The sequence below is a fragment of the Oreochromis aureus genome, linkage group 10, assembly GCF_013358895.1.
Source record: "Oreochromis aureus strain Israel breed Guangdong linkage group 10, ZZ_aureus, whole genome shotgun sequence".
NCBI classification, from domain to species: domain Eukaryota; kingdom Metazoa; phylum Chordata; class Actinopteri; order Cichliformes; family Cichlidae; genus Oreochromis; species Oreochromis aureus.
The window spans coordinates 28,561,904-28,588,613 of record NC_052951.1 but is presented as its reverse complement, the minus strand read 5'-3'; the positions used below and the strand labels follow the sequence as shown (position 1 = coordinate 28,588,613).

Sequence of the window (26,710 nt, the reverse complement as noted above, 5' to 3'; positions counted from 1 at the left end):
TAAAACATTCTCACAATCCAAAAATGTCAACTCGCAAAAACTCAAAACCCAGGGTCCAAAACCCAAAGGTTGCATTAACTTATTTGTCTTATTTGTCTATGAGCTTTTTGACATTTAAAAAATACTGGGATTCATTATTACATTTATGTAATTTAGTCCAAGCAGAAATAGGTTTTGGTTGTGCCGACTCCTCCCAAAATATTTTCATCTTTCTGGAAACACAGAGAAACAGAGTTCTTTTAGCCTCTGTGCATGTACATCTGGTATATTTAAAAATATATAGAAGTTACAGTTGATTGCATTAACACGTTCTAGTGTGTTATTCTGGGGTGTGTATTTACAATCTGAGTAAGACTTAACTCGCTTCCTTACTTTGTTCCAAACATTTAACTCATAACGTGAACTCTGATGAACAGGATATAAGCAGATTATAAAACTCTGATATCATGAATTTTCTTAATCAGTATGTTTTCCACAGATATTTGAACACATATTGAAAACACAGCTTCTCAGTTGTACATATTTAAAGGACTATTTCTATTCAGATTTTATTATGTTGGTGCTGTTTAATTCTATGCATTAGTACTGACTTAATGTGTGCACAGGAAGCCATTACAAGAGCAACACGGCAATCAAACAATCTATGGGAAAATTCCAAAACAAAGGTATTTTTATAATATATGCTCCTATATTAAGTACATATAAAATATACAACATATCTTTGCATTAGAACATACATTTGGAGGCTTTGCTACTGGAAGCACATACTGGTGGCAGCGGTGGTTCTACTGGCATAAGTCAGTCTCACACGGACAAAAAAAATCCCCCCCGATCATTGCAGTTTATTCTGCTTTGTAGCACCCTTTAGTGTACCTTTGCGGACAAAAACTACAAATCCCATACTGCCGCGCTACACTGCAGCCCCGCCCCCTGCGTTTGAATGGCAAGTTGTTTGTTTCACTCCAACCAGCTGCTAACTATTCCAGTCGGAGAGCAAACACGGGGAGCAGCGGTCCTCTGCTCTCCATTTAAGAAGGCCGACAAGCTGAGGGAAGCTGGCTAGAAAGTTACTTCCGTTTCTACATTTTTCTTCAAAGTAAGGGCATAGAAAAGAAAACCACATTAAAACGGCCTTTATCCATTCACATCAATGAGTCGTCAAGGTGGTAGAGTCGATATATGTAGGAATACTGAGGTAATAAACCTTGGAGTCAATTCCCAAGATTATTAAAATAATAATCCTCAAATCTAAGAGACACAAACTAGGTAATAGTTATTTTTAATGGGAAACTGATGCAAATGTTTATACTAATGCTAATAATAATAACAATAATAATAATAGTGATAATAATAATAATAATAATAATGATAATAATAATAAGAAGAATATCAATAATAAGAAGAGTTTAAGACAGCAGATATAAACAACAGATAATATAAGACTTAGCAGAGACTTGGAACGGATATTTTTTAGGCAGATAAAACATTTGGGAGCCTCCCCACCCCCACACCTCCCTGGCAGAAAAAAAAAAAAAAAAAACAGCTACCAGGCGCTTTTATTTTGAAAAAACCCAGGCCGGAAGTGCCAACGTTTCCGTTGGAGGTTTGACAGCAGGTCCGTTTTTACCGCTTTGCTTTCTTTATTCCACCCTGTCGCCCTGCTTCTTTCTCTGTTAAATACGTCTCGGCCTGCCGTCTGAGTGTATTTATTTATTCATGCATCTAATTTGAAAATATTTAGCTTTTTTTTTCTTTTTTACATTTTAGTCCTTCCTCAAATGAGAAGACGTAAAAGATGGAGCTTCATATTTTAGAGCACAGCTTGAAAGTGGCGAGTATAGAGAAAGAGGGGATCCAGATTTGCACTCACGGATTAATAAAACTCGCCTTCCTGGCCTCCAAAACAAGGTAGGTAACTTCCCATTCGTGACGTCCACGTAAAAACACAATCTTTGAATGTTTTTTCACATTCTCCTAAGTGCTGTTTACTGTTAACATTAGAGCAAAGTAATGCCCGGGGCTGCATGGACTTGTATGCTTGTGTTAGAAAAGGTAGCGGTATTCGCTGGTGCTCCAGCCAGGTCCTTTAGTTATGTTAACGCTTCACAAACGCGGCTGTACGTGTTGTTGATCCCTGCTTCCAGTTTCCAGGCCTATCCTTGTTCTGTAGTGTCATTTTGTAGCTCCGTGCCATCTGTAGCTGGGTTGCAGCCAGCAGAAGTGTGTGTGGGTGTTTTACCTCTGTCAGGACTATTATAACAACATCAGGAAAAACTTAAACAAGCAGCAGAGGACATTTACACTCTATATATGCTGGATCCTGTCCAGCAGAGTGGATGTTAACAGCCAGTCAGCCTGGCGAAACTTTCATTTAAATAGCCCTGGCAGTGACAGGATAGCAGGCCTGTACACTTGCCATAGCTCTGTTGTGCAGTTTTTAACACTCTGTTAAAATAAGCCTAAGCAAATTAGTTCACACTCTTGGCTCTGTGTGTGTGTGTGTGTGTGTGTGTGTGTGTGTGTGTGTGTGTGTGTGTGTGTGTTTTCTTCCTGGCTATTTTACAAGAGGGAAAGACAGTCCAAGTGTGGCAGTGAGCTGGCAATCACGTCCCCCTCTTTACTGAGGATAAGTTACTGATTAAAAACAACAAAATAATAATAATAATAATAACAGTCAGATTACTGATTATTACCTGATGTAATTAAGATTAGCTTAAGGAGCACAGCAGCGGCTGTTGTTCTCGTTATCAGCAGATTAGGCTTTTGTTTAATCTAATAGTTGATTGGTCTGTACGAGCAGAGAGGAATGCACCAACCATCAGCCAAAATTCAGCAAATACTACATTCACATGCAAAACAAAGGGGGAATTGAATCCTCGTGTTTTTGGAAGCTGAGGCTGTAAAATGTTTGCTACTTTTGCTGGAACAGTTGCATCAAAGAGTGGCTTAATCTAATCAACCGCTCAGTTCAGTCAAATAGTTACTACTCTTTGACTCAATAACATAATGTCATCACCAGCTGCCCCTCTCTGTTGGACTTGTCTCATTTTTGATTACATCTACGTACAGTACTGTGCAAAAGTCTCGAGCCACCCCTTTCTTTATGTTTTGCTTCCATAAAGCCAGACTTCCTTAAATTTTTTAAGCGGTTTAGTGCACTAGTTCTGCAGGCTTTCTGAAAGGTCTTTCAAAGTTTGTCTTTGGATATCGGCTTTGTTCATCTATAGCAGATGAACTGATGATGATGATCTGAAGGTCGTGTCCTTAAGAAATATGAAAAACATGTTGCAAAGACCTGACACAGGACCTGTGAGATGCCTTATGGAGAGGTCTCATGGAGTGACCATTTTCAAACCAAATTTGAAAATGCTGGTTTAAATCTTCATCGATATGTATGCAGGTCAGCAGAGAGAGTGAGTGCCTACAGCCATTTGTAAGACATGGTGGAGATACTGTCATGGTTTTGGACTGCTTTTCAGCCGGTGGTGTTGGAGATTTTCTCAAAGCTGATAAAATTGTGAATGAAAAAAATAACATCGGATTTTGATCCAACATGTAATACCTTCTGAAAAGTGTCCAATTGGCAACGGCTTCATTTTTCAGCATGACAATGATCCCAAACACACTGTCAGAGCAGTAAACACATAGAAAAATACATTTGGACACTATCAGTCATGGATTGGCCTCCCCAGAGCCCAGACCTCAACATTACTGAAGCAGTGTGAGATCATCTTTATAGAAAAATGGGTAAAAAGACAGCCAACATCCAAAGAAGAGCTTTGGATGACTTTGAGTTTCAAGAAACCTGGAGAACTATTCCTGAAGACTACCTAAAGAAATGACAAAAAAATCTTATGTTGACTTTAAAGTGTTAGAATTGTACAAACAAAAATCCCTGTAGGATTTTGGACACAGATTTTACTTAGTCATGTGGTCAGAAATGCCTAAAGTCCTACCAAATAAACTAACAGAGACTCGCTGCCTTTACTGTGTGTGGACAGATTAGTATTACAGCCATGCGACGCTCCCCAAAAGCCCCAGTTTGAGTATTTAGGTGTTAGTTACTTTAAAAATCAGCTGTTTTAAGTGCAGTGTCATAGTTTTGATCTTTTAGTTTAGTAATCATTGTTTCCACCACACACTGGTGTGGTAAAATAGGAAATGCAGAACTTATGTGTCAGTGTCAGGAAACACGACACCTGTGGTTTTGTCTTTTTGTTTGTTTTCTTTAAACTAACTGTTGTTTGTCATGTTGTCTTGATATTTCCAGTTAAAGCAAGAGCCAGAGGAGTTATTATCCATGTGATTTTGCACTTTATTGTCACTTATCTCAGTTCTACTTTGATTTGATTTAGAAAGGGAAAAAAATAATCAAATTTTAAAAAGAGCTACAAAAGTTATACAAGCTCTAAATCAGAATCTGAAATAAGACAAGCTCATCAGACATTCTCATTCGGCCCAGTCCAGTTAATGGTGGCACTGTGGTGCAGTGGTTGGGACTGTCTCCTCGCAGCAACAAAGTCCTAGGTTTTGATCTCCTAGTCAGCTTTCTGGTTGGAGGTTGCCTGCATGGTTATCTCAGGCTTTTTCCCACAATCCAAAGGCATGCATGTGATTCTGAATTGGCCGTGGATGTGAGGTAGTTAAAATCATAGTGTGAAGTGCTGCATGAATGTCTTTGACTTTGAGAGGTCAGTAAGAGTAGAAAAAAAGAAAAGCAATGCTAGTCCACTTCCATTTTCATCAGATTTTCCAGCCACCTAAATTGATATATGTAAAAGAACCGTTCTCTCACTGTATTCACAAGTGCAGAGTGTTACATGCATTTCCTGTGTGCGTGCTGCCTGTGGGTGTGATAATGCACTTCGTCCATTTTCTCTGGTGGTACAGCAGAAATGGCTGGTTTGGGTGTAAAGAAAGAAACTTCACTTAACTTTGTTTTGTTTGTTTTTTTCCATTCAGTTTTAACTTGGCGTTTTGCACTTGTCTGTTGTGAAATCCCCCTGCCACCGTGAATACAAGCATGAGTTCAGATTACAGATCTGCTCTTGCAAACATGGGTGTAGATTTCAGAGACGATGCAGGGAGTACTTACAAACTAATATTTAGAACACATGCATTTATCTCTCCCAGTAAAATCGTGTAAAAAGCAGATGGCTTATTTAGAAAAATAATCACATTACCCAGAGGAATGCCACTGACAAGTGTGAGTGCTTTTCTTCAGCAAAAGGTCTTGTTTACTTCCAAAATGTGAATATAAATTCAGTCAACAACATCGAAAGTTCATACAAACGCTGAATGTTTTGTGGGAAAGGTAACAATCTCTGTCTCGACCACAATCACACTATTGCCAACTGTTGTTTAATTAAGGTTTTAGCAATCGATTTCACAGCAACAACGCGCAACAAGTTGGGGAATACATCTTTTCCCTAACAACTGGTGGTTGCCAAGTGGTCAACAACCAGTCTCAAAGCCCATGTGACTGAGGACTCACTCTCTGACACTCACATCTGTAGCCAGATAAACACAAATAACAACAAGCTCAAACTGTGCTTGTATGTGTGTTGACATAGCTGTGAAAATTTTCAGTGAGATAAGCTGACTATACTTATTTGAATTTGACACATAATACATGTTTTTCCAGTAGGGTGCTGGATTTTTCTGTTGTTGTTGGGTTTTTTCCCCTTATTTAAATAAAGACATTTTAAACTTTAAGTTAATGCAGTAAAGAAAATGCACTGGGTGCTCAAAATTTCCTTCACAAAGGCCCCCAGATGCTTCACTTCCTCCCCAGTGTACGAGGGAAACCTACATGAATGCTGCTGGAAGGCAGAGAAACAGAGGAACATATTAAAGTTTCATTTTATTTGATTGAGTAATCATAGCTTAAAGGACTCTTACTCTTTTCAGCCTTACTTGTACACAGTACTTGGTGATTTGTGCACATCCCTAAGTCATGCACTGTATTTCAAGCTGGAGGTTTATGTGGCCGCCATCCATTAATGATTACATAAATTCATTGTTTGACTGTAGGACACGAGTGTCCGTTAGACGACACTGGTTTTGCAATTTGTTTCTTTTTGCAGTTGTTTCTTTTGCTTTCCCCATGAATCCTCTCTGTACTCTCCCATCCTCCACCTAATGTTGTTGAAGCAGCAACCTTGGCACCCCTTCGTGCCTCCTCTTTGATAAGCCAATACAACAGTGTTCTTTCATCCTTATCATAGTTCTCTTCTGTGCCTCCTTCTTCCACTGAACATAATATGCATGCATGCTTAAATGATTTCCAGATTTGAGAACTAAAAAGTTTTAATCTAATCTTTTCCTGTAGTTTTTCCATAGACCACCTCAACTTCTTTGCCTTGTCTACTTTTGCTCACATTTACAAAATTGACTTTATTTAGAAATTAATCACATTTTATGACTTGACCGAAGCTGGAAAAACTAGCAGTCCTGGAAACGTTCAAGCATGCTCCTAGCAGTCCTAAGAAAGAAACTCGATGCCAGCATGTGGTGATTACATAACATACCTCTCAGTGCAGCCAGCTGATGGAAATGCCCTGTGGTTCTCCTTTAGAGTGAAATTTGATGCTTCTATATTTGAGACGAAGTAAGTAGAATGAAATGCAAAGTATCTTCAGATGTAGAGTAATCATATGAAAGTATTCTTCCGCGTATCACTGGAAGAATATTGGCATATGCCAAAATAGTATCAAGTTATAGTCTTTCTTGCGTGCACACAGTTTAAAATCAGTGTAGTGAGTGCCAACACAATCGACTGCTCATCCCACAAGAACAAATGCAGAGTCATGTAAAGGATACAGTAGGACAAAAAAAGTGCATTTTCTTAAGCTGCTAGGATAACAAGTAGAGTGATACACCTGTCACCACACAGGTGAGACAGTTGTGAACCATTACTGTGTACTCGCGCTAACAACTTGATTGCTTAATATGTTTCCCGGTACAGCTGTTGATTGGCTCTTAAAGGCAGGAAGAAGGCAGCTGTCATCTTTAGCATTTCATGATTCTACCACAGATTTCTATGCAGGATTCATAGACTGCCATGTCTTTGGATTTAGTGTCTCTGTGTTTATATGGAGCCAATACTGTCTTTCTAGTTTTAGGCAGGATTAAAAATGCTTCTTATGAACACTCCAATCAGACGACACTGACAGAATAAGGAGATGGTATAAGGAGATGCAATAACCCCTTCACGAAGCAGCCGGAAGAATAATTTTACCATGTTAAATGATTCTTTCTGGGCTCGCCCTCCATCTGAATGTAAATGTGTAGGGATATTGGTGTCTTCTCTTTCTAAATTTGACAGCCTGCCTCTGAATGAAGAGCAATATAATGATTGCAAACACTGAGCTAAACAAACATAATAAAAAAAAAAAATAGATAGCTGGTGAAAAGGACGAATGCTTATCACACCGTTCACATCCCTGGCAAATGTCTGAAGTCTTTAATTGGTAGGAGTTCAATAAATGTTTTTTAAAAATATCTATAAACCACAGACTGTATATAAAAGATGGAAGAGTAGAACCAATGCAGAAGTGCATTAACTATTCATTCTTTCTTCTGGTCAGCAGATCGATTGTCGAAAGATCACCTGTATAGAAGTCTACTAGAAGACAACACTTTGCTTGATTCATGACCTCAGTAAACTCTTTCCTGATGAGTTTATGGTCTCAATAACTACTTCCCACTATTACTGAATACAGCATGATGCTTATGCTGTATATTATGGCCCTGGTACAGATTGGATGGCGATAGTCAAATTGGGATGATAAAGGAGGGCAGACTTACCTTGTCCAGAGTCCAGTGTTTCTCACACATAGGCTGGATTAACAGTAGGCGATTCATACCGTGAACAAGCATGTTTGATCCCTGCATTTTAAGGACTCGGGCATACACGCCCCCAGCACAGTTCTTCATCAAAGTTGCTTTTAGTAGCTTAGAAATACGTGGAAGGACAGTGTGTCACCACTTCTGTATTTAAGCCACAAAATGCTTGAAATTGTGGACCTCATTGTGCTTTGTAAGCACCTCAAAAGATGCTGAGACAAAGTGAACTGTATTCTAGATACAAGCCAACACCCGGATATATTTCCAGCCACCCTAGCCATTTTTTTTTAATTTTTTTTTTTATCACCAAAGCTATCTGTTTTTATATTAAACAATCCCCTCGTTCAGATTTTCAAAGTTCAGTCACTGCTAATTAGCCATCTCTGGCCTGTTCTCACTCCTGTTTCCTCTGGGTGGGCTATTCAGATCACTGTTGAGTCAATCCCCAGAGACCCTAATCTTGTGCCTGGGCAGACTCCAACTCCACAGTCTTGGACTCCAGCTTGCATGTTTGTTCTGGTGTGACGATGGCTGCGAGTGCTGGAGGGTCATTCTAACCAGAACCTGGAGCAGATGGAGAAGTGGTTCATGTGTCACTACGATGAGCTCACCAAGGCTGTGGAACAGGACTGCTGTCTCACACTGCACTTCAAGACCTTGAAGTTTGTGCTCATTGACTGATAGTTCCTCCATTATGTAGAGAATTCATTATTATTAGTAGTAAAAAATATTACATTTATCGGCATGTCTTGTTTCATGCACCCCAGTCCCATGTCTCAGTTTTCACCACAAATACAGACTAATTATGTAGGAAATACACGTCTGGATTGACATCTCTGCAGCTACATCCACCTTTTATATATACTCTGTAATGTAAGTGAAGCCACTGTCTTAAGTTAAGAAAAAAGGAAATATCTTGTCAAAGACTAAACAAACTTTAGATCCAAATTAGAATAAATATGAACATTGGTGATGTAAAGATATGGAGATGTTCTGCTTATTTAAACTCTTATTCTGTACATTCTTTAAATTCCTCTCCAACTCCTAAATAAAATTCTGTCACACTGTTGTGTTGGATATACCTTTATGCAGATCATATATCAACGTAATTCCATTAATATGTGCCCTGAGTTTTTACAAACACATTTGCAGTGCAGTGGTTGACAGCATAAACTCATTTAAAGGCTCCCTGTGAAGTTCCTTGCAGGCACACAGAATGTGAGTAATGAAGGCTGAATATTCAGAGATCACCCCCACAATCGGGAGTAGCACAGTAAATCTGTGCAGCTGATCTAGATGGAACAATGTCAAAGACTGAAGTAAGTCATTGATTAGGTGTGTTGCCAGCCCGGGCACAAGAAAAGCCTTCAGTGCACATCATTCTAATGTTCTCGCTCTGCAAAACACCCTGCAAGTCAAAGTGACAGATGACAGCTCATTTAATGCCAGGAGGAAATCCTGCTGTTCCCTCTGAGAACATTTCTGAGAGCCTTTCTGTTATTCTCTTGTCATTATTCACACCTTTCAGCCAATATGAAGTGTTAGCTTTCAGTAGCTGGTGTGTAAAGAATGTGATTATCGGAGGAGCGTTGTGTGTTTTTCCTACTGCACCGTTTTCCCTTTGTTGTAAAATCTTTGGGGCACACTTTTGAGATGGTCTCTAACATCCTTCACCATCTGAGAACAGTTTAAATGCGATGAGCTGAATGTCAAGAGTAGGGTTTGAGAAAAAGTGACCTTGAAATATGGTCAGATCTGACTAATGGTTTTCAAAAGTGTCCTCTTAACAAAATTTGATGAGGAACGCTGAGTTGTTGAAATTTCATTTTTTGACTGGTTAAGAGCTTTCTGTTGTAATGAACAGTTTAATTCTGATGTGAGGCTGTAAATTAACCTGTATTGTAATAAACGAATAATCTGTCACTTCTATATACCATACCTCAGCAAGGCACATGATGATGCAGAAACAAGGCAGTCAAAAAGAATCGAAATACAAATAAATAGAAATCTAGGTGGGATTTTTCTATAACGCCCTTGCCCAGATGGGCTTATCAACAGACAAATCTGAAATATATGAGCACTGAAACAAGTGCAAATCTCAAGTTCACAACAGTTTGACTATGTGCATATCTACTCAGAGATTGGTAGAGCAGCAGTTAGTACTGTTTCTTCACAGCAAGATCAAACCTCCTGGTTGGCTGGAGGCTTCCTGTGTGGAGTTTGCATGTTCCAGGCTGTGTGAGGTCTCTCCAGGTTCTTTGACTTCCTCTTACTGTCCAAACACATGTATGTTTTGTTAACTGATGATTGGAATTTTGCTGTAGGTGAGACTGCAAAGTGGATAAAGTGCTTAAGTGCATGTGTGAAAAGCAAAAGTGGCTTATAGTGAAGAGCACTCTGAGTGGTCAAATAAGATTAGAAAAGTGTTAAACAATAAAAGCTGGTCCATTTCATGCTGCATCCATAATATGAATTAGCATGGCATTTGCCCAGTGCTCTGGTGGGATCAGTCAGAGACGTTGACCCTGAGGGCACTGAGTTCTGTGTGTGTGGGGGAGAAAAAGTTTTTCCAAATCTGCTTTTAGGCAGTAGCCAAACATTTTAATTGTTTAAATCAGATATGACTGAGGATTTCTTGGAAAATAGCTACTCAGATCATTATCAAGACTCAGCTCAGTGGCACAACTTGCTTTTAAGACTTTGTCTCCACTGTTGTTGTGATGAAATTATGCTTGTGCAAGTTTTTCATGAGGTTATTGCAAGTTGCAGTAAGTCAGGTAAATTATAAGTCCAAAACACAAACGTCAGCTGGCTTGTGGTCTGTGTAGAGGTGGTCAGTCAGCAAATTCACTTCTTTTAATCACATAGTGACCAAAGATTATTTATATAATTTCCAGTAAATGTTTGTGTGAATCTACAGCTACACTGGCCTTTGTGAAACTTTGGTTTCTTTAACAGTGAGAATTAAACTGTTTGACAGATAAACCAAAGCTAGAATGAGATTATTTTAATTCCAAACACTTATACCAAAGTTGTATATGTATATCTATGGCCTAAAACGTGCTTACAGATAAGGTTTTTAAGCTAAATGGGATTTCTGTCAGTTATAAATGTTTTGAGCTCATAGCCTCAGTATATGTTTGTGCATTTAAAAACATCTCTGGATCACTGAGATTCCTGTCACAGCAAAATTTTCCTTTGTCTGTTGAAGAGGGGTAAAGCTGCCCAGCACTTTATTAATCACTGGGTTTATGAGCCTCATATTCAACAGAAGATGATGAAGACATGCATTGGTCCTTGTGGGTGTTTATTTAAAGGGGACCTAATATCCTTTTTTCCTTATTTTTTGTAATGATGGTGTATGGTCAGATTAAACATGGTCAAAGTTTCAAATAATCACATAAACATTTTTGATGAAATTGTTCCAAACGCTCAGTTTGAGACAGATTTTTCTGTGTTTACTGACTTCTATAGCTCTTTAATACCTGCACTTATTTTATACCCTGAAGCACTACCATCGTCTTTGAACAGTCTATAGGTTAATTCTCCATGATGTGTGTGTTTTATAGTGTGTTAAGAAGGAGAAACAGTGAAACATTATTTAGATTATTTTTAAACTTTCCACTTATATTCTCCACTGTTTGATCTCCTCTCCCTTTTCTTTTCTCTCCAATTTAGATGCAAGTTTTTCAGTTTGACAGAGACTCCAGAGGACTACACCATCATCGTCGACGAGGAAGGCTTTAAAGGTGGGCCTTGCTTTGTGGATACTAATCTTTGAAGTCACTGTGGCAACCAGAGATCAGGCGGCAGGAGAAGGTCGCATTGTGTAATCTATGATTCTCACCAGCAACGCGCGGCTTCAGCTGCCACTGTTTGAGCACACTTTGTCATTATAGATGTGAGGCCAAGCTGCCGCTCGCTGTGTTGGCTGAGTGAGTGAATCCGTGTCATTACACACCCTTCTCCAGGGTGACCCTCCTTGGTTACCCTGGAGACTACAGGCTATTTGTTGCGTAACTGGTGCAGGTATTTTCTACTGGTGGCTGGCTCTGTGGGTTATTGTCTTATATTGAACTGAACTACATTGTGAAATTAAATCATACTGGAAACTCCCAAGAAGATGTATACTATATATCCGTATGCATGTTGATTATGTACAATTAGTCCATAATTAGCCCATGAGTGCACAACCCAGTTCAGTCCACATGTTTTGGGTAGGTTATACTTTGTATGTTGTAAATTATATTTGCACATAGGTATTTGGACGTGGACGCAGTTTTGGTAACTTTGCCTCTTTTCACCAACACAGCAGCTTTTAAATCAAACCACCAGCATGTGGTTGAAGTGTAGACTTTCAGCTTTAATTCGAGGGGTTTAAAAAAAGTATTACATAACAGTTTAGAAATTACAGCCATTTTTCTACACAGTCCCTCACAGTAATTGGACATTTCACTCATGGGAGTATCATTGCCAGGTGAGCCCTGTTCTCTTTTTTACTTGAATCCGAACTCGCCTAGCAACTAAAAGTTATGCTTTATTAGCCTTGTTTCCTTTAGGATTAGTAAAGTATTTCTAAAAGATTTATATTGATTCTGGGTTTAAAAAATAAAGCCAGCTCTTCTTTTTACCAGATGTGTTGCCCCCTAATGGCCATTAGAAAGAAGTCCAGCTCTTCTTTCTCCATGAGAAAATGACCCTACTTCTCACTTGTGCTATGACTGCATTAAACACTTTGTGTCGAGATAGTGGTAGTCTTAAGTTTTCTTTAACAACTATGAGCAGATTCAGAGTTAAATAGAGGATGAACCATGATATGCTTTAGTGCATTGACGTCTTATTTACACAGTCTGTGGTTCTTACCTGCAGGGTTCATTATTTTATCCCAGTCACTGGTGTAAACACAACCCTGGCTTCTCTGTGTTGAAGTCATTAGACAGCTAAAGGTACCAGTGACAGGATAATGATAAACGTTAAAACTCAGAGTTATGATGGCTCAAGAAGACAAAGAGAGTCATCAAGGCACGAATCTGACTCACGAATGACTCAGAAAGGGAAAAGCTGGTCTAATATTTAATGCTTTTTCTCTGTGACCTTACCTCAAAGCTGTTAGAAGTATCATATTCCTAATAAGTCAGAAATAAAACTGTATTTATTATGCAAAAGTGACTACATTAAAGATCAAAAAAAGAAAGAAATGAGTGCAGATGAAAACTACTGATACCCAGCTTGTTTTTTTTTTTTTATTCCAAAGCGGTTGTTGGTAAAGATTAAATCCATCCATCTGTGTTGCTGCCTCTATGAAACAATCAGTCTCAAATCTTAACCATTTAATTTTGTGACAGCCAAACAACTGTACCAGCTCCACTCCCAACTGTTTCTGATTTCATTTCCAGAGCTGCCCCAGTCGGAGCACATCAGTGTTGCCGACGCCACGTGGGTGGCCCTTAACGTGGTGTCAGGAGGTAGCAACACATCCACTTCACAACCCATAGGAGTCACCAAAATTGCTAAATCAGTCATCGCACCACTGGCCGACCACAACATTTCTGTTTTCATGCTGTCGACGTATCAGACGGACTTCATCCTGGTGAGTGTGAATATTGTTCATGTCAAGGTTCTGTGTGTGAATGGTGTGGGTCCCGACAGCCATGTGATGCTCTCAAAAAATGACTCGACACACGGCTCGAGGGGCTGGAGCCATCCCAGTTGACATCAAGCAATACCATAGGCTGGATTAAAAAATGGGTGTAGTCTCTGAGTAAGGTCCGCACAGAAGCCCCTTAAATATCCTTTCTAATAACCAGCAGGGGGCGTTTTGCACAAAGATCTGATATTATAGAAAATTACCTTATTGCTCTCTTGATATATGGCATCAGTAAGCACGTTCCTTAACAATTTATGACCTCGAAACAAGTTTTGCACTATGGTTTCATGTAGAGTACAATGGTATGTTTTTGGGGTGAGGCTAGTTTCAGTTTCACTATTAGATCTTCCCTTCATTCTTCCACAGTATCTTTTGTCCTATCTCCCTCCTTCTCACTCCCCACTTGTCGCAGCAGCCTCCCCTTCCTGAGCCTGGTTCTTCCGGAGGTTTCTTCCTGTTAAAAGGAAGTTTTTCCTTCCCACTGTCAACAAGTGACTGTTAATAGTGGGTGGTCTGATTGTTTTGGTTCTCTCTGCAGTAGTATAGAGGTTTACCTTACATTTTAAAATGCCTTGAGCCGAGTTTTGCTGTGACGTGGCGCCTAATAAATTGAATTGAACTCATGAACCAAGATGGTGATGCCAAAATATCCAAGTTGAGACTTTAAAGTGGGACTTTATAAACCCATAGGTGACATCATGGTAGCCCATCTTTTGTATATAGTCGGTGGGTGAGAGGCAATATACAGCTGTATACACTGAACAGGCCATCACTCCATCACATGCTGAGCTGAATCAGAAGTTAACTGTTTCTAGTACCATCCTCTGATCTCACAGGTATTTTAATGGCGATAAGTAGAAAAACGGCACTAGCACCTGCTGCAGTGAGAGCTGCCTCTCCGGTGCTTACTTGCATGGTCGGTGGAAACCACTGGGATGCATTTTAATTGATATGAATCCAGACTGTGCTTCAGGTATCATGACACTACTTGACCTCACACAGCTCCCTCCCCCCCTCGTCTGTCAGAGTGAACTGAAAGTGCAGTTTCTTTTTCAGTTCTGTTTAGTAAAGATGATTGTGTGTGTTTTATGAGCCAACAGTTGATCTGCTTCTTAACATGCTCGGTGTGTTGCATTATTTGTCTGTTATGCAACTCCTGGCACCACAGTTGTTTACATCTACAGTGCCTGATATGAAAAAGCAATAACCTTGGATATAGTGTACCTTGCACGGCCCCACTTCTTTTGATTTAGGATGAAATCCTTTCTCATGCCTTTTTGGCTACAGGGAGTCTTTTTTTTCTTTCTTTTTTTATTGCCTTGCATTAGTGGAAAAACAAGGCCTGCTGACCAGCTTCAGCATGTTCATGAAAATGAAAAAAAAAAAAACCTGTGTCGATGTTGATAATCTGTTACATAAAGGGGATCAGCAGATCAGCCTCTTGCTGGAATTTAAGGTATCATACTCGGGGCATGCTTCCTGTCTCGACACTGGCTCCTTCCCACTGTCCTAATTGTTGGTATATAAGATGAAAGGAGGGAAAGAAAATGTCCCGCACTGACCTTGTTATCCACACCCACAAGTAGGGCTGCCACAAACGATTATTTTGATAGTCGACTAGTCACCGATTATTTTTGCGATTAGTCGACTAATCAGATCATGCATCCATTGGATGTAAAATGTACAGCTTATTGCACCAGCATGCGTCTGCTCTTATATAACTATCATTAGCTTACAGCTTGAAGTGTTTAAGGTATGTGCTAACTAAAAATAAAGACAAGATGATAGTTTATTACACTTTTAATGAAATTTGCAGATTGTTTCAGTGAAGTTTAATAAACTCAGCCGTCTGCTCCTTGCTATCTAAAATATAACAGGACACCGGAGTATATTCTCGAGCATCTCACACTTCTGATAATCAGTTGTCTGCTTGACGTTTATTCATCTGTGCAAAAACTATAACTTTATTTCTCACCCAAACCAATTTACTCAGGAACAAATAAAATACTAAAAAAAAAGCCAAACAATATCATTTTTAAGTTATCTAAGTGATTTCTATATCATGTTTAACCTGAGTAGCAAAAGACGGCGGTGAGTTTGAAAACGATTTGCCGGGAGTCCGGTGTTCTCACCGACTCTAATGAGCCTAGAAACCCGGCTCGCTATGGAGCTGGTGGGTAACAGACGTCTCCGAAAACGTAGGAGCGCTTTTGAAAATATGTGGTGTCTTGATAAACTGAGCAGATATTTGAGGTTTACACAGCTACATTCTCACCTGAAAATATGTTAAACGTTTATTTTGTGACCCAGAAAGAATAATGAGAGTAATATTAAAACTAACTAGCTGCCGCCATTGTTGACAACTGCGCTGGGCACGCTATGAATTCTGGGACACAGTTTCTTCTTCTTCGGGTTTAACGGCAGCTGGCATCCTTGTACATGCAGTGCTGCCATCTTCTGTTTCAGTCCGTTATTACACTCTTAAATACTACTACTTATTCCTGCGTACAAAGCTTCAAACGACGCGTCGACTATTAAATTAGTCGTCGACGATTTTAATAGTCGACGTAATCGTGACTAGTCGACTAATCGTGGCAGCCCTACCCACAAGCCATCTCCCATCTTCATCTCACTCTGTGTTGCATTGCATTACTGAATCCTCAGCAGACCAAAAGACAAACCAGCTTAAGATGTTTTTTGTTTTTTCACTGCTATGATCTTTTGTGTTACATAAAGCAGTAAGGCCTGACCCAAATGTTGAATACACTCATTTCAACAGAGCAACAAGCATCCAGACTGAGTCAGTCTGCTCAGATCTGCCACACACATCAGCTTCTCAGGAGCAACAATTACAAGAGCGACATCTAATACGCCAATTAAATTCATGCCGCCACCCCCCCACCCCTTCCCACCTTAAACAGAGATCAGCTTAGTTTTAATTAGAGACAGCAAAGTTAAAGAAATATAAATATTAATTGCTCCATTACCATAATAATTTTGGTGGCTTTTTCTCTACCCCTGCTGTCAGCAATTAGTTTCAAAGAAATCTGGAAAACTAATTTCCTTGAAATTTGCTGAAAAGTTCTGGCTCCCCGAGGTCTTCTTGACCCTTTCACCTTAATCTTCTAATTCTCCACAAGACATATCAAAGCCACATGCTCGTGAACCCCGCTCTTAATGCAGTTACACAAGGACCAAAAATGCAAAATGCTTTTGAGTGAGTCATATCACGATGATCTGATTAGACTGTAACAATAATGATCTTAAATGCACTGGCTCGTGGCCACTTCTCACTTTTCATGTCTTTCTTGGTCTGTTTGCGTTTCAATTTGCTTTGTTTTCTAATTCTAACCGTTGTATGCTCCTTTGCTTTATGTTGCACATGTTTACCTTCGTCTATGAAAAGAGTTCAACAAATAAACCTGCTTTGACATATTGCTCAGCTCTAATGATGCAGGATTGTACTCTCAGTACGCTGGTGGCCTAAGGGTGAAGCTGTCGATTAGCTGCATGCGGCTGTAAACAAACCTTCAACAATGACGGCATGGTTGGCATAAGAGGCAAAGATCCATGTTCCATTTTGTCCGCCCATGCTAGTACTCACAACTAAAGGCTGTGTTTAAAGTAAAGAATGCAGCTTTACTGTCTTCTCTGCTCCTCCTCAGAACATATAAATCTGGCTGAATATGAACAGCCCAATCCCATTTTCTGCTCATTATCAAAAGCCATTTTGTAGGAAGTCATTAAAAGCAAATGTAGATTAGGCAGAGCAAGAGAGTGGGCACACTGAAAATAAATGAAAGCATTTCATTAGAAAAAAGCTCGGGCTAGGAGAATAAGAGTGGGATTTCCCATCAAATGCTTTCTCTGAAAATTCACCGACATTTCTTCCCTGTTACATATTCATCATTTACTCTTGACCTCTGAACCCGTTCATGTTGCCGTCCGCAGGTTCGAGAGCGAGACCTCCCGATGGTCATGCACACTCTGTCTTCCGAATTCACTTTGTTTCGAGTGGTCAACGGGGAGACTGTTGCTGCTCACAGTCTGGGGGTGACCAATGGCTTTGTGAAACCAAAACTCGGTAAGTGTTAACAAAATAATTGAATATTTCTGTCTAGAGACAAGCTTAATTCTTTCATCCTGCCTTTAATAGCCTTTAATGTGGACTGCCATTTTAATATTTCTGCAAACTTGAGGGGGTCCATGGCCAATACTTGGGCCAAGACGTCCAGTTTACTGGTCATTGTTTATTAACACGGATCCATTTTTAAAAAGCCAAATTGTCGCCACTGTGTGGTTTTGAGATTACATCTGCACAAATGCAATCTGCAATGCGATTGGACGATAGTATATTGATATTGAGATCTCTGTGATCGGAAATGTGTTTTGCAAAGCACTTACAAGATGTTTTCAGACTTGTTTCTTCAACATAATAATCTCTGCATATTAATTTGTGCTGTTTCCCAGATATTAAAGTGGACCCATTATGTTAATTTCCAGCTCCATTTTTTTTCTTGGAATCTATTAAAGTAGCTCTGCATGATTTTTACTTTAAAACAAACCTTATATTGTACAACCTCGGTTCATTCAAGCCATTTTGACTCCGTTCTTTCTCCCTTTGAGACCACTTTCTTCTGATTGGCTGCCCCTCATGCACAGAATGTTAAAACAGCAGGTGGGTGGGGCTTCTGTCCTCACACCCACTGATCACCATATTAACGATCCACTCTCAGTGGCTCAGTGGCTAAGTGTTTACTGTACGCTGAAGCCTGTCCTTGTGGCCCACATTTACAGTATTTAATATGAGCATCAACGACTGGAACAGCATGCATGTGATATAATCTGGCCCCCTTTAAGCCTAGTCCCGGATTAAAAGAAAATTTAAATGTTTCCACTACAGGAAATGGAATATAAAATCTATAAAATGGGGGTAAAATGTAATTATGCTTGTTTCTCAGCACTGAAATAATAATCGTTTATTGTGGATTTGTTTTTATTACAGGTGAGATGCTAACATTTTAAGTTTTATAAATGCGTAACCTTTTTCAGCACTGTTTAAATATAAAATGTGCAAACATATACATCAAATTGTGTCTAATTAACCTTAATGTTTAAAGGTTTATTTATGATTGTAGAAACGGATGTTGGATTATCTCCACTCAAGCTCCACTTAAGTGTATTGTGGTGCTTTCAATTACACAGCACACAGTCTTTATCACTGTTCAAACAATTTCTAAGTGTTTTGTTCCTGTTGGTGTACAAGCTGAGCTTGAAAGCTCCTTCCTAATGTTGGCAAATGCAGTTTTCAAGCTCAATTTTTCACCCAGCACAGACAAGGGAAGTCTAAACTTGCTCAGATGAATGGAAAAAGGATGTTCAGAAAATGTATTGCCATGTAGTCTTTTATTAAGAAGCCTCCTAAGCCCTCATGTATTATCTTTTTCAGTGCCCCGTCCCATCATTCACCCCTTATCCAGTCCCAGCAACATGTTCTGTGTGACCAGCCTGGACCCAGACACACTGCCCTCTGTGGCCACTCTGCTCATGGACGTCATGTTTTACTCTGGAGGGTAAAACATTTTACTACTTCATTAAGGCCCTGAAGGCCTTTTGCATGTTTTGTCAGGATTCCACTCAATCACTGAGAACATGAGGACAGCATCTCTTTATAGTCTATTAATCAAATGTAGGATGTTACCTAAAAGGGATAAAACAGCAATTTAGCACATTAAGAGAAGTTTGGCCACAGTGGAAAGTAGTATTCAGTTTTTTTGTTATCTAATTATCTAAGTTAATCTAAAGTTATCTAATGTCTTCTGCTGGAGCCGTGTCAAGTCTGAAAAATTATCTTTTCTGCCTTGAATTATATGGGTATAGTGGGTATAAAATTCAGGAAAGCTTATTTTCTCGAGAATAGAAGACTATTTTCACTTTCATTTCCTAGACAAGGAAGAAAAAATTAGGAGATGCTAAATGGTGTCATTTTGGGAAAATGTTCTGGAGCTCAGCCCACACAAGAGGCTCAGTGTCAGAATATGTTGACCTGTGATGCATCAGTTTGAACCCTTCTTTTATCTGTTTCACACATTAATCATCTTCATGTAAGTGCAGCACCAGAGGGTAAGACTAACCCCACACAATAATGAGAGAATAGTGTAAAATGATTCCATCCATTGTGCGTTAGTCTGCATAATTTGAGGGTTGTTTTTTTTATACATGTGTTGTGTGCAGTAATACTTTAATTAGAGCCCTTTGTGGTCCTGTCAAAGCAGGCATTAACAATGACTGCTTCATTCCACTTAAATGAGCCAATTTTAAGGCCTTCCAAGGTGTTTTGTGTTTATTCACTGATATGGCTCACTAGGATACTTTAGAAATGTAAATTACAGCACTTTCAATGGGCATTTTCTTATTTTCTGGCTTTTGACAGTCAAAACACCTGCTGTGAAATAGCTCTATAAACTAAAAGGGAAAAAAAAAGGAAACATTTTTTAATGTGAGTTAATGTGGTGACTTTGTAAGTGTAGAGCTGGCTGTTTTCTGCATAAGGGTCACACAAGCTGTAATTAATTACTGCCACTTGTCCAGGTCCACGTTGTTGCACTGCCACCATCTCTGATTATTAAATCTGTGTTGGTGTGGCTTCTCTGAGTTGAAAGTCCAGCTTGACAGGGCATTCAAGTTGAAATTCTAGCTTCTGATTTCAAATGGAATATGCCATAAAGTTTTAACAAAAAGCAAGAAAATATAGGATTTGTTTTCCTCCTTAGAAAGTAGGTAAAGCCATTCCAAGTTAAAGTCCAGCTGGAGGTGTTGTTCCTCCTCCTCCCCCTTTGAAAACACTAACTTCCAACTTCAGTTGGAACACCACAAGATCGAGAGGTACTCAGATTCCCATACTTGGGGCAGCAACTCCTCACTGACCCAGACTGGGTATTCCACACTTTGGACATTTAGTGATTTTTCGTCATCAGCTGCTCTTACTGTCAGTATGAGTAAAGAACAAAGCTGACTTGAACATGTACTCCTTGGCTGCCTTACATGACGAAAGTTGCGTACACATTGCGTGCACTTTGAGGCTGGCTGCTAGTTGCTTGTGGACAATCCAGGGTCCTGTTGCCTAGGTGACCTCTAACTTATTTACTAGCAGGTTATATGCCAATCGATGGTATTTTTCACTCTCATTGGTAGTCCTTTCAGTCGCTCGACTGAAGGGCCTTTATCACAGGCTTTATCACGGGCCCCGCCCACTTAATGTCTCTAGCTGTAGTTGCTTGAAGATGTCAAATGTCTTACACTTCCTATGGTCTCTGATCGACACATTCGAGCGAATCGCTTCCAGTGTGTACATTGTTTAACAGATAGTAGTTCTGTGGCCTCATCAACTCCCACTGTTAGCATTGTTGGGGAACTAAAGGGAAAGATGGCATGCAGGCATGGACTTCAAAATTTTCCTTTTTTTAAAAAGGAAAACCCTGAGTTCTTCAAACAGAAACCAATCTAGTACTCAAGCTGTTAGGCAACACACAGGGTTGAGGAATGTCTACCGTTTTGAGTTGCCTTGCCATCCATTCACACTCTGGCCTTTAACACCCTTTTTATTTCCCTCCTGTGTAAGAGGACACACACTTGACAGTCTGCAAAGCGGTGCGTGCTTGTTGTAGCCAAAAGAAAAAAAGCTAACTGGAAATTAATCAAAGTGTCACAGGTCCAATCAAAAACTGTACTGTTTTTGTTTTTGCCAGGCAAAAAGAGTCTGGAGCATCCAGTGAAGACTCAAACCACATCCGCTTCTTCTCCTTCTCCCTGATCGAGGGCTACATCTCTCTGGTCATGGATGAACAGACAACACAAAGGTAGAAGAAAAACACCCACCACTCAACATTTCATGTGCACTGCTGTAATTAACTACACTTATTCTTTTAAGGTGTTGTTGTCTGTTAATCGCCACTAAAGGGACAGCTTGTATTCATGCAGGGGAGTGCGTTTCTGATTGTAGTTTGAGGTGGTGATTAGTTTGTTGCTAGGCAATAAGCAGAGCTATTGGGTGTATTGCACATAGGTCACAGTGGGTTTCAGTCTGACTCATCTACTCCCCAGTTTCTAACAGTGTACACTAATTAAGCAGGAGGGCCATCAAGGAACTTGAGCAGCTGCAGGTCCCACATGGTTTCTCCTGTGTTAGCATCTGATCAAAGGCTGCCAATTAATAAAAAAAGGTCTGCATTATATTGGTTAGTAACATCTTCAATCCATGTGGAAGTAAAATAACAATTGGAGTCGACTTGAATTGTTAAGTTTAGATTTTGCTTCTGCAGCATGTAGGTCAGCAATGTCCCTACGTTTTATGTAAGACCGAATGTGTTGCCTTAAAGGGATGGGTCACCCAAATTACTCTGCCTTACAATGGCTCTTTTCTTCAGTGCAGCAGGGTGCACAGCAGGCACAGACTTTACCTGTTTTTGCACTGTGCTGAGTGGCTAGTGGCTTCTTCTGATGCACCTTTATCTGCTATCTATGCCTGGTGCCATAATTTGTTAAGTAAAGCAAATAAAAGTCAAATAAAGCCACTCTTGGAAAACATTTAAAGATGACAGAGTTGATAAAATACTGGAACTGGAACTGAATGATTTAATACTGTGTTTATGATGTCTTATTATTGGTAACAATTCAGAAATATAGAGATTGTATGACCACACTTGTGGCATAAGTGAGTAACTTAACCAGCCTTTATGTGGTACAATTGTATTTTAATAAATACTGAAGCTAATCTAATTGTTCTTGGGTTTTTTCTTCCAGGTTTCCAAACAATGTACTTTTTACCAGCGCCTCTGGTGAGCTTTGGAAAATGGTTCGAATTGGAGGGCAACCTTTAGGATTTGGTGAGTTTTCTGTAGTTATGGATAGAAGCAGGCCACATGCTACTAGAGATTGACTGATCGCCAACACGGCACATGTTCAAGTATCAAGATCAGCGTTGTCAGAACTGGTTTGAAAACCATCCCAGTGCGCAGTTATCCAGGTAACTGTGGGTTTAACACAGAGTCTTTAGCATTCAAAAGGTGGTTTGCTTTTTACCAGGGTAGATTGCCATACTAACTGCAGGTTATACCCGAGATAAGAGATTAACAGGTATGAAATCACCACTGAAAACTGTGTCACTATTCCTGGAAGATCTAAAGTCTTTATCCAGCCCTAAACAGACAATAAAAAAGACTATTTACAGGAACTCTTTCCTGTTGCCCTTAATGTATGATTCTAAAACAAGACACCTATTTGTACTTGTAGGTTAAGCCTACGTTTGAATCATATTTTTCGTATTTATTTCTTTTTTGCTGTGAGACCATTAAACACCGGGGCAGCAGGTGAAAGTACAAAACTGCACCTGCAAACTGCACACACACCTGAAATTTAATGGAGTAGTAATAATCTGTCAGATGCCCCCTGTGCATAAAGCTGTGATACTGAGAAGTCTGTGAACTTGCATTTATTTGTATTTTTGTCGGCTTTCCTTTCTGGCTTAAAATAAATGAAATTTTATTATTACTGTCCAAAACTCTTAACGCTCTTGCACATTATTACTGCACTTTTGATCCTATAGTTTTCCTCCCAGACACACTCAGACTGCTGATTTGTCTGCAGCAGCTGTGTTGTTTTATAGTTTTCCTTTGTAAAGATAGTAGACCTGCTCATTTTTCTGGTTGGTTAGAGGCTTATGTTAGTTGATAACCACCTTCATATAACAGCTTAGCCTGATTATTGATGCTCAGGTAAGTGAAGCCTTAGCAGACAAAAAAAATGAAATAGAGTCAGAATTTCACAAGAAGACCTCAGACCTGGCTGCTCTAATCAGGATAATAAATGTATTATCATGATTAATGTGTATTGTATTTATCAACATGCTTTAATGAGTTGTAGAGTGGTTGTGGGGCCTGTTGAGGTTAAAGAACGTGTCTTTAATGGTCTGCAGATGAGTGCGGCATCGTGGCTCAAATATCAGAACCGCTGGCGACGGCTGACATTCCAGCTTACTACATTAGCACCTTCAAGTTTGACCATGCCCTGGTAAGAAACAGTTTCTACTGCATATGTTTGGTTTGTAATCAACTTGTTTGTAATTGTTGGGCTGTTTGGTTAGTCTAACCAGTTCATGACACCATGATAGACTGTATATAAAAGATGGACATGCATAGCATCTGGGTCTGAAGAGTGAAGCCAGTGCAAAGGTGTTTTTAAACTTGCATTCTTTCCAGTGGCCAGCAGGGGGTCGCTTGTCTGATTTGTATAGAAGTCTTTGGGAAAATGGCTTTGACTCCAGTTAACTCTTTCTTAATGACTTAAGTCACTAGTTTAAGTCAAGATTTTTAGTTCTTGCTTTTCACTTCCAGAAAACCTTCAACTTGAGGCTTTAAGAACACACTAAGCACTGATCGTTGCAACTATGTCCATCTTTTATATACAGTTTATGGCATCAGCATAGGCACTAAGCAGCTGGAGAAAAACTGTTTCAGCTTTTTCAGATGTTTTTAAGGCCATCAAAAAACATCTGAAAACACAATCAGAAGGTTCTAATCAGCTACTTTGCGTCTTCTTCAGGTTCCTGAAGAAAACATCCAAAGTGTGATTGGCGCGCTGCGGACTGAGAGTGCTGCACAGTGAAGGAAGCTGGAGAAAGCGATGACGACTACCATCTCCAAAGTCATTTTGTCTAAACGTTTATCATGTCCAAAAAGTGCCAAGAGCTTGCTAGCAGACTACTGTGGGTCAACTCTGAAAGGAAGGACGGAGGGAGAGAGGAGGGTGACAGTGTGTTAGGGATGCCTTTGTTACTCGACCATTTTCTTTACCCCCCAACTACTCTTTGCCTTCCTTCGTGCCCGAGTCCCCTCCACCTCCACCTGCGCGCTCTGGTAGTTTTCGCATTAGTTTACCAAACTGTCTCTTTTCTTCTCTAAAGCTGCTTCTTCCCACTCCCTGACCCTCCTGAGCACCCTACTGTATTAGTTACATAATTCCGCTCATGGAAAGATGACGAATGTACTCTCAAAGCAAAATAATTATTATATATAGTTATCAAATTCTCCTTTTTTTTGTTTGCTTTGTTTTTCCACAGGTCATTTTTCTCAGTGCCAAGATGTTTGAATGCCTAAACCGATGCCTTTGTCTAAAATACTGCACATGTGCAATTGAAGGAGACAGCCAGCGTTGGCGCTTGTTTTTGCTTTTTAGTCATTGTTGAACGTGTTTTAATCATCGATCTGACTATTGGAGTCCCCCAGACTTAAAATCAGTCTGGCGAAACATGAAGTGAATCATTTTTTTGTGCATTTACTAAGTTACATCCATGCACACTGTGAGCAATATGATCGACGGGCCAATCAGGATCTGTAGATTTGATTATTTTCAGCGATTTGGCTGATAGGCGTCATTTTTGTGAGAGGTTGTTGATTTCTTATTTGATTTTGGATATGATATAGAAAACAAAGTTCCCAGATGACGAATTCTTAATAACTTCTCCCACAGCGTCACAATCAGTTCAAAACGTCTCTTATTTTGAGACATTCCCATCAGCCTCTTCTGCACACTATTTGTTACCTGAAATGGTCAACATGGTCCTCATGAGACCTCTGAAACACTAGCATGTGAGCATTACAACCACACTAACCACTATGTGCCAAATTTAGGTTCAGTTTGCCACAAAATTAAATTTACGTCTGTACCGTCTTGTGAGGATTTTAAATTAGCTGTAAATTGTTATACATGTTATTTTTCTATGTTCATCTTGTGTCAATTAATCTAATTTAAAACATAAAAACTGAATGAGGGCCGAAAAGTGTTGATTAAAAACTCCATCCAGCTATTCTCTTCCACTTATCCTCCTGATATTTCAAGCTGAAAAACACGACTGAAAAAAATCGCACAGTGTATGCCCAGCTTTAGTAAAATAATCAGTGCAGATCTATACCAGGCACATAAAATTTCAAATTACCTTTACAATCTTCCTCTTACTCAAAAATATATCTGAAACTCCAACTGATATTGATTTTATTGATGGATAAAAAAAAACAAAGATAATCCACATCACCATGCATTAACTTTACAATGCAAAGTATGAAAGTAGAGGCTGCAGGAGGAAAAGGAGGGAGCGACTAGCTCCACCCTGTCAATACTTCAAATAAGCCCCTACCAACAACACTGAACACGGTAAAAATAACAGAAGTTCCTCCACGAGTATCTGTCTCATTTAAAGAAACCGTTCACTACTAAATAGTTACTTTTGATGGCAATCATACTAATAAAATAACCCGTTTTCCAACCTTGTACTGCCAAAAACTCATGTTTGAGAGCAATTACGCCGACACTTTCCAGTGACCGTGTTGCTCACAGTGTGCATTGGAGTGAGAAACGCTGAAAAGATTTGCATCGACACTAGTAATAAATTACTGAGCCACTTCCATGTGCTAGAATAATGTCAGTGCAAGTGTGCTAACATAAGCTACGGTTCACACAGGGGAAGGAAGGTTACACTCCGAGCCCTGGTGTCCATTTTGGTCTTGAAGCTGCCCCTCTCCTACTCCAGTCTGCACTTTAATGCAGGTCCCACCCCCACAGACCTGCTGTACTGATGTGAACACAGAGAGGGCTCTTTTCTTTAGGTAGATCTTGTCCACATGGAACGATTTCTGTTGGTATTAACCGTTGGTGATGATGTTTTTCTTCCTTTTTGTTTTCTTCTCTTCACACCACCTTCCACCTATCTGCAGCCTCTCCTCTGATCACATTTGATTAGTAGATAATCTGTATTTATCAGTGTTAAAACATGAGGAAGGTGTTATTTCTTCTGATTGCATTTCAAAGAAAAAGCCTTTCATTTTGAAGCTTCTTTTGTGGGGGGGTGGGGAAATAAATGAAAAAAATAAACTAGCTGTTTTTTGAGCTGCTTGCGTGTTCACTTTTCACCCATGTATCATTTTATTGTATTTACTTAACGACAAAGGGGCTGTGTACTCGAAGCAATAAACTAGTGACGTCGCTTCCCAATCTTGCCTTCAGAGCTCCAGTTTAGCTGTGAATGAGACACATTTTTTCCACATTTTATTAACACAAAAATGTAGGAAGTGTACCAGCCATGGATGAATTAAATTAATGGATATTACATCTCCACTTGAGCATGCTAAAGATCCGTGATGACATGCTGAGTCATCCCTCAGG

At 39.6% G+C, this 26,710-nt stretch overlaps 1 protein-coding gene across 2 annotated transcripts; it reads left to right on the top strand.

The window, feature by feature from the left end:
- The first annotated feature begins 1,575 nt into the window (after positions 1–1,575).
- Positions 1,576–26,448, top strand: castor2 (cytosolic arginine sensor for mTORC1 subunit 2). Of its 2 annotated transcripts, XM_031750319.2 has the most exons (10): positions 1,576–1,615; positions 1,768–1,908; positions 11,527–11,597; positions 13,245–13,438; positions 17,447–17,579; positions 18,945–19,068; positions 21,244–21,354; positions 22,298–22,380; positions 23,469–23,563; positions 24,095–26,448. In XM_031750319.2, the coding sequence occupies exons 2-10, from the start codon at positions 1,796–1,798 to the stop codon at positions 24,155–24,157; spliced, it is 987 nt and encodes a 328-aa protein (XP_031606179.1). In that variant the 5' UTR covers positions 1,576–1,615; positions 1,768–1,795; the 3' UTR covers positions 24,158–26,448. The 2 variants fall into 2 exon arrangements, with proteins under 2 accessions (XP_031606179.1, XP_031606178.1); XM_031750318.2 differs by lacking the exon at positions 1,576–1,615 and having other exon boundaries at positions 1,622–1,908.
- The last annotated feature ends 262 nt before the right edge of the window (positions 26,449–26,710 follow it).